At 36.0% G+C, this 8,266-nt stretch overlaps 1 protein-coding gene across 1 annotated transcript; it reads right to left on the reverse strand.

The window, feature by feature from the left end:
* Positions 1-5,708: 5,708 nt before the first annotated feature.
* LOC113754794 (putative disease resistance protein RGA3) lies at positions 5,709-7,978 on the reverse strand. Its single transcript, XM_027299050.1, has 2 exons — positions 5,890-7,978; positions 5,709-5,776 (listed from the first exon to the last, which is right to left on the reverse strand). The coding sequence occupies exons 1-2, from the start codon at positions 7,976-7,978 to the stop codon at positions 5,709-5,711; spliced, it is 2,157 nt and encodes a 718-aa protein (XP_027154851.1).
* Between the last annotated feature and the right edge of the window lie 288 nt (positions 7,979-8,266).

Below are 8,266 nucleotides of genomic sequence, written 5' to 3' on the forward strand. Positions count from 1 at the left end.
ATGAGTTCCTCTTCTTCTTTATCTTCCTCTTTCTATAGAGTTCCTTACGTCTTTTATAGCTGCTAGAAGAGTTATAAGACTCCCTTTTCTTTGTTTTGTCTTTATAGTCTTCTTGTTTATCTGTTTAAAGTAAGAATAGAGGTTTGCAGATTTGTAGACTAACCAGTAGAGCTGCCCTTACTGAACACAGGCTGAACTTCCCTTTTAACCGGTACGCTAGCGAGGGCCTCTACTCAGCTAGTTTTCCACCTGGTACAGTATCAACTCCTTTCTTTTTTTCCGGAATGTATGGCTGCTAGAGAGCTCTGGGAGAGCTCTTTAGCACCCGCCTTGATAGCCGGAATGTCAGAAAACAAGACAAGAAAGACCAGCAAGCGAAGAGAAGGAACCCTTGGGAAAGGGGTCCGATCGAAGCGATAAGGAAAGGCCGGTTAAAGCGCACCCCCCCTCAGGGGGCCGGGGGGGACGCACGAAAAGCAACCGAAAGAATAACCTCCCTTCGGTCGGGCGATCCGCTTCGGGGTTTCGGGGTCCCGAAGCGCCAGTCCTGCCACGAAAGCAACACCCACCGAATAGCCTTCCTTCCGGCAAGCGACCCGACGAATGCAACTACTAATTAACATCCTCTTAATTTTCTAACTAGCTAAAAGAAGCTCTTATTTTCCTTTAGTGAGTTCTCCTTGGGTAAGGAGAACGAACGGGCTAAGAGAGGAGTTCTTTAGTCGGCGGGGGAGGGCGAGTTTAAGCCTACGGATATGCATTCCTCGATTTGAATCTTCGCTTCGCTTGCTTGAATTCCAAACTAATTTCTTAGTGTCCTTTGTCTTCTGACTTGAAGAAAGGAGTTGATACTATAGTATTACCAGTATGGAGCCAACCCCTTCGTTTTCGGCGTGCCGCAAGATTCGACTTTGCATTGGCGAAGCAGTAACGCACTCGAGCTTTTAGTTCCTATGCGCCTGCTCCAATCATAGCCTTCTTGTCACCAGCGTTTCCTTGGCAGCAGTCTCAATTAATTTATTGACTACGAACCCCCTCCGGAAAGCCCGACTAACCTCTGAGGGAACCAAACTACCAAGTGCCCGATTGTGTTTCTATGATCACATATTGAAATATGAGTTCCTGCTCTTTATTAGTTCAACTTGGGACTACTAATATTAAAGAATATAGATTTTATTTATTTATTCTCATTTTTCCCTTCTTCACTTGTCATTCCTTTATATTTTTTAATTTTCCTCCTTTCCCTCATGTGATCAACTATTTTCTTCTCTTTACTATTATCATCTATATATTAATTTTAATCTTCTTAAACTTATTCTTTATTTATTTCTATACTTTTTACTCTTTGTTGAAGTAATAATTATCATAAAGTCTTTGCTATAACAGAGCATATTACCTATGTGAATAGACTATTTCATCTATTTTTTAAATCAATATATCTAGAGTTTAGAATAAACTAATTTCTAATAACAATAGTAACAAATTCAAATCAAAATAACATAGAGGTTAATAAACAATACATGAAAAAGTAAATAAAAATATTAGTTACTTTATTTTTTTGGGATATACTTTTCAATATTAAGTAATTTAAAGTTCTAGTTTGCATATCTTTTTAAATAGTCAAATTGTTAGTAATATACACTTTTTGATTATGACATGCATATATTAGTTTTTTACACTATACAGTTTGTCTTGAATTTTTTAAAAAGGAAAATAAATAAAATAAGAATGAAACTATAAGTAAAATATAAGTACAATATTATAATAGTGACAGTCGTTCAAAACGTCCCTCACACTTTGCAAAATGACTTTTTAGTCCCTCATTTTTAAAAGTGTAATTTTACGTCTCTTACAAATTCATAGTAGTCAAATTTTGTCCCTATCTAGATTTTCGATTAGTTTTTTGCTGGAATCCACCACGTGCTTTGTACGTGATCATTTTTGAAGGACAAAATTGTCAAATTAAATTTTATATAATCCGATCCATAGTCTGTTACATTTCACAAAATAAATTTTTTCGTCTCCCACATTTCACAAAATGAATTTTTTTCATCCCTCACATTTTACAAAATAAATTTTTTCATCCCTTTTTGATCATGTATACGAAATAACATTTTTTTTTAAAACTCATTTATATATCTATTTGATTTCATTTGAACTGTACAAATAGCACGTAATATATCTCGATTTAATTTTGTCTAAACATATTGTTTAGGTGAAATTAAATAGATATATATATATATATATATGGGTTTAAAAAAATTGTTAGTTTTTTACTCATGTTAGCATAGAGTACCATAGTTTAGAGCAAAACTTTAGTATAAGAACAATTGGTGGAACATGAATTCAAGGCCTTTTTTCACTCGTACAATCCAACAGCTACTAATGTTACTGGCTTTTCATCCTCGCACTTTGAATGCTTTCATTGATATGATATCTTCGTATCCATATTCATTAGATCAACAAGTAAAGCAATTCAAAGTGCTTAAAATGGAAATCATGTCAACCAAGAAGATATACCTGTGATGATCAAGAGAAGATATACCTGTCATGAAAACCAAGAAGAGGAACAATTAGCATAGGGATAAAAAAATTATACATGAAACACAAAAGGATAAATCAAGTCAAGGACATTTGAAATGATCAAGACACACAGCAAAACATTTCACTAAAGAGGTATATTAAGTAATAGTCCTAGTCAATAATAACTGGCAAGTGTTCCACGCAAAATTATCTCTCAAGCCCTTATATTTCTCTTTTCCTGCATAAATTTATATTTTCCTTAAAAAAAAAGAGTAAGAACACTTCACATGAAAAAAGAGTTCAAAAATTTTGACATAATAGAAATGAAATTGATCATCCTTGAATAGCATCAAGATAAACCTATCGTTTATAGTAGGAAATATATAGTCTGTAATCAGGAGGAGGGAAAGAATTATATCTAAATCTATACAATACATGTTAGATAAAAATAGAGATATAGAAGAAACAAGAATGTAAACCTCCGACAATGTTCGAGATATAGAATTTGCAGGAATAATACATGTTTATATAGAAAGTTAAAAAGCTTCTAAATGATCTACTTGCTATAAAAGTTTGCATCAAAGAATTTTTATTTTTAGGTAATTTTTAGTCAAAATCAATCCTTTATTTTATCTCTAATAAGATAATCTAGTTTGTACAAGGACTAGCTTTTACTGAAAAATTATCATATGATACTAAATAGTTATATTATTTTAGATCAAATAGGTCTAGCAATGTGCCAGGTATATAAGGATTAGATTTATTAATTAGGTAAGTTATTTTTGAACCAATTATTGTAAAAATAGGCCCACAAATCTAATCATCATATGCAATAGAAAAACATTGAATTCATCAGATCATCTATGTACACTCAAATTTTAAATGATTGAGGTTCATTACCAAAATTGTAGCCCAATTCAAAATTGAGTAATTAATTTTTACTACCACAAAGTTAGCTTTGTTGTTCATTTCAATATTAATTAGATTATAGATACAATGAAAAGATTTTTAAATAATAATATCAATCTCCATTACAATTAGTGACAGTTAGACAAATAATGTTTTAATTTTTTTTATATATAGGCTTGTTTCCATTTTGTTAAAAATTGTCACCTAATTTTTGTATTTCATGTTAGATTCATCTCTTATAATTGAAACTTATGTTTGTTTGTTTTTTTATATATGATGTAGGAATTTGCTAAGGCTCAATTTTATGATAATTTTTATTCTTTTGTTTAAACTTAATACAAATTACTAAGTGTTTCCAAGTAAAAATGGAATGGCATTTTGGTGGGGGAAATCACAGATAACTACCTTCCATCTTCAAAACCTGACTGATAAGTTAAAATAACTTCTCCCCCCTGAAATTCTCATAAGAACAACGCGGGAACCTTGGAGTTCTTTGTCCAAAAAGCATTGATTTCTGCTTCCTAAAAAAATTCTGGAAAAAAACATCACAATATTACGTCACAGTGCTACTTCAGTTATGGCATTAAGTAAAAACATGAGCCACAGAAAGGTTTGGTCTGGCAACTAGTGTAACAATTTATCACTCAAAATCCTAAAGAGAAAAAATTAAGCTAAATTCCATTGATTAAGCCATAAAGAACACATACTAGTGCAGATATCACCCTGCATTTAGGCACAATTACATGACTCAAACATACTTGCAAACTTGGATCAATTCCCTTGCAGTTTTAGTAAGTTGGGTGGAGATTTTTCCAAACGACATACCTCCTCATCTTTCTTCAAAAAAGATTGGAAACCACAGCCTAATGTTGCAGTTAGAGAATGTGAACAGTGCAACAAGATGCTTTAGAGGTTCCAGGCTGACTCTACTTTGAGCGCACTTTTGAGCCTTCTGCAATGTTTCGGCACTATGACTGCTTTCTGCGTCACTGACACTTGTTGTCTGCAAGGCCATAATATCATCAATCCAATTCACAAAATAGAAAAGTAGGTAAATATAGTTTCTGAGCTTTAAAAATTTTGAAAGACGATATACATTTGTAGTTTTGACAGCACCCTAGTTCCTCTGCAAACAATTTTAACTTGATCGACATTGAGCTAATTTTATGGCAATCATAACACAGAGTCCTACAGAGAGCCTAAGATTAACTTGATAGCAGTGAAGATTAAGAACATATCCATCCATTAAATGCCAGCGGTAAAAACAAAAATTATAATGTTCTCCCAAAATTGCTATTTTATTGGTTTTAATGTTGTTTGGAAATATCAGTGTCGAAAAAAATAAGTGAATTTCGTGGACAAATAGTCAGTACCAAGTTCATATATAGGAGTGAATTTTACCATGCTTATCAATCTTTTCGATGGTTCAGAAAAGTAGATGAAATCCACAATTTTTATTGTCAATTTGCTTGTAACTCTATTTTGTTAATGACAAGAATTAGTTTATAAACTGAAAGAGAGAGTAATTTTCACCAGTTCATAAATAGAGAAACAGAGAGTTACAGAGAAAAAGAGTAAGGGACAAATATGGATAGAATAAGATGGTGAAGAACAGCTATATCCAATAATGAGAAGCAATTAATTAAAATTTTGAGGTGAAATATTACCGGATGGCTCAGAAAGACTTATAATCACTTGTACGCTGTGGAATATTAGAGATCTTGGGCCACTCGGAGCCGCTTTGAGGAGTGCATCTTCGAGTTAATAGAGGACAATTAAGAATTTCCAGACGTCTCAATTTGAGGCGTTCCATGGCATCAATGGAGGGTAAATCTCCGAAGTATTCTAGATGTAGTGATTTGATGTTAGTCAAGTGTTGAAGCTGATGTGGCAGAGATTTCGTGTCAGGCATCCCACCTAAATGCACGTCCTGGAGCGTCGATGAAGATGCTAATCCAGCCCAATCAAAGTAATCTGAGACGACACCAATCTGCACTTCCCTTAAGCTGGTAAGATAGCCAAATCCACTAGGCATCTCGGTATTCAAGTTGGGACACCACGCTAACCAGAAGGTCTCGAGAGAAGGTGTTCGTCTCAAATCAAGGGGAAAAGAGACCAGATTGGGACAATTGAACAACTCCAGCTTTCGGAGAGACGTACACGACTCGAACATTTCCACCGGCAATCTTTTTAATCCATCGCACTTAAAAATAGTAAATTGCTCAAGAGACTTAAGGAGGCTTTTCTGTCCTTTCTTAGGATTTAATCCAAATGAATCAATTCTCGGGCAACCCCTTATGTCCAAGTGCTCTAAAGCTTGAAATTGATAAAGATCTTCTGGCAACTGCCGTAAATTCTCACCCAAAAAGATTACCAATCTCTTAAGACAAGCCGCGCAACTCGTTCCTCTTAATGTTGTTATATTATGGCAAGCCGTCAATTCTACACTTTGAAGACTTGGGAAAAGACAGAGTCGTTCGAGCATGTCAGTGGGTAGACTGTCACAGCCATCAATCCTCAAACTACTCTCTGGTCGTATCACTAATTTTAGAGACTCCATGCCTCCACGCATTAATTCAAGGGACGAAAGATTGGTTATATGGCTCAAAACCTTTTCTGCCAGCAAAACATGGCAATTCTCTTTGATTTCCAATACAGCAAGACTTGGGAAACGACTTGGAGCTGGAATGGTGGTCAGTTGGGGGCAATCCCAAATATACAACTTTTCCAGCACAGGAAACACATCCATCACATGTGCGTCCTTCCACTCTTCCAAATTTTTCATCCTGTCAAGAGAGAGAATTTTAAGGGCTGGAAAGAATGTTTGTCTGCTAGTAGTGCCTGAACCTGCTGATCTTCCATCCTCCTCCTCACAAATACCATAGAATGAAAGTCCAATGCACGTAGTGTTTTCCAATCCACACAGATATAGATATTGGAGCGACGACAGTTGTCCTAGGGTGGGGAGGGTGAGTTCTCTGGAATTTATTAAGTGCAATTCCACTAATGTTGATGATTCCACAAGCCATTGTGGACTCTGATCTCCCCTAAAATTCCAGATATGTAACCCTTTTAAATTTGGGTGAACTTCGAGACCTTCCAACACATCTTCATCGCATTTATCACTTTCCCCATCCCTATTGCCCCACTCAAGTACCAACCGATGCAGATTTGGCTTTTTAGATAGGTTCGCCAGTTTAGCATCATCTTTGCCATTTACTAATTCAAGATTTCTGATCTCCAAGGAGCCTTTAAGATCTTGCAAGGTCCCAAGTTCTTGGATACCACGACCTTCCTCTTGACGACCTATGTTAAAGAACTCTAATGTTTGAAGAAAAGTCCATCGTCCAATCCCGGATGGCATTTGGATTTCGCGTCCTGTATCATCATCATCATAGTGAAGATGTCTCATGCTAATCAAATTGCTCATCTTCTTTGGAAAACCTTCTTCAAGCTTGCCAATTCTCAGTGTTTGCAAATGATAAAGTTTGCAAAGAGATTCTGGCAAAGCGGTAATCATAGAATCTGAAATGTCAAGTAAGTGTAAATGTTTTAGTTTGCCAATGGAGGTCGGCAACTCTTTGACATCTGCTCCAAACAATTTTAGGACATGCAAGGATTTGAACTCTGATAACATATCATCAGCTATGCCACCCTTCCAAAATAATGTGCGAAGTGATGCTGATTTTTTTTCATTGATTCTTTCGGAGGAGTATACTGCAAGGTAACGGTCCTGATTGCTGCTGTTACGATTCAAAATTGATTTTGCAAAATCATGCACAAGATCATGCATTTTATACCATGTTCTCCACTCCCCTTTTACTTCTTCCAATAAGGAAGTTTGCAGCAAAGTTCTCAGATACTCATATCCTATTCCCTCCATCGTTTGATTTTGGGAATCCGGTTGAAGAAAGCCTTCAGCCATCCAAAGCTCAACTAGTAGATCTTGTTCCATTCTAGTATCTTGATAAAAAATTGAGCAATATGCAAAACATTTCTTAACCGGTGCAGGTGACAGATGATCAAAACTCACCTTAAGTATTTGGGCGATCCCACCCTGATCTCCATTCAAGAGGCTCTCCTCCAAAATAGATGGCCAATCCTCTTTTCTCTTTTTACATAACAAACCTCCGATTAACGTTGCTGCCAGAGGTAGACCGTCACATCTTCTTAAAACTTGCTTCCTTAAGGCTTCCAATTCTTTTGGCACTTCTTCCCCTACAGTTGCCCTATTTTTCACGATAGACCAGCAATCATCATCGTATAGCTTTCTTAGGTCATGACGAGTAAAATTGATCCGCCGATGTCTAGACAGAACAATTGCCACTTCTTGGAGACGAGAAGTAACAAGACACCAGCTCCCTTTCTTCGGTTTGAGTGCCTCCAAAGTGGTGAAAAAGTCATTCAACAATCCTTCTTGATGATTCCACAAATCGTCAAGAACAAGCAAATATCTTTTTTCCTCAAGTTCAGTTTCAATTCCTTCAACTATTACCTCCCTCCTATCCACTTTAGCCTTTTTTTTGGTTGACGATTCTAGAATCATTTTGAAGAGCTCCGTGATTTCAACTTCTTTACCCACACAAACCCAAATTTTTTTGTCAAAATGATTATCAAACTGTGGAGTGTTGAAAACGGCTTTGGCTAGAGTTGTTTTTCCTAATCCTGGGTGGCCAATTATGGAAATAACTGAAATACTATCACTTTCAGATTCGGTCAACAACTTAACTATTTTTTATTCATCCTCGTCTCTTCCTAGGACATCACTTCGAACAATCTTAGAGTCGGTCTCTCGGTTTGCTGTGGCTCCAGATGCTTCTTCGGATTGGCCCTT

Source organism: Coffea eugenioides, unplaced genomic scaffold (genome assembly GCF_003713205.1).
Source record: "Coffea eugenioides isolate CCC68of unplaced genomic scaffold, Ceug_1.0 ScVebR1_1054;HRSCAF=1843, whole genome shotgun sequence".
In the NCBI taxonomy this organism is placed as follows: domain Eukaryota; kingdom Viridiplantae; phylum Streptophyta; class Magnoliopsida; order Gentianales; family Rubiaceae; genus Coffea; species Coffea eugenioides.

What these genes read in the sequence shown, in the direction of transcription:
- LOC113754794 (XM_027299050.1), bottom strand. Translation starts at nt 7,978, where the DNA reads ATGATTCTAGAATCGTCAACCAAAAAAAAGGCTAAAGTGGATAGGAGG. An exon ending in ACGACTCTGTCTTTTCCCAA is followed by an intron (nt 5,777 to 5,889) that starts GTCTTCAAAGTG and finishes AATTTACGGCAG; the next exon opens with TTGCCAGAAGATCTTTATCA.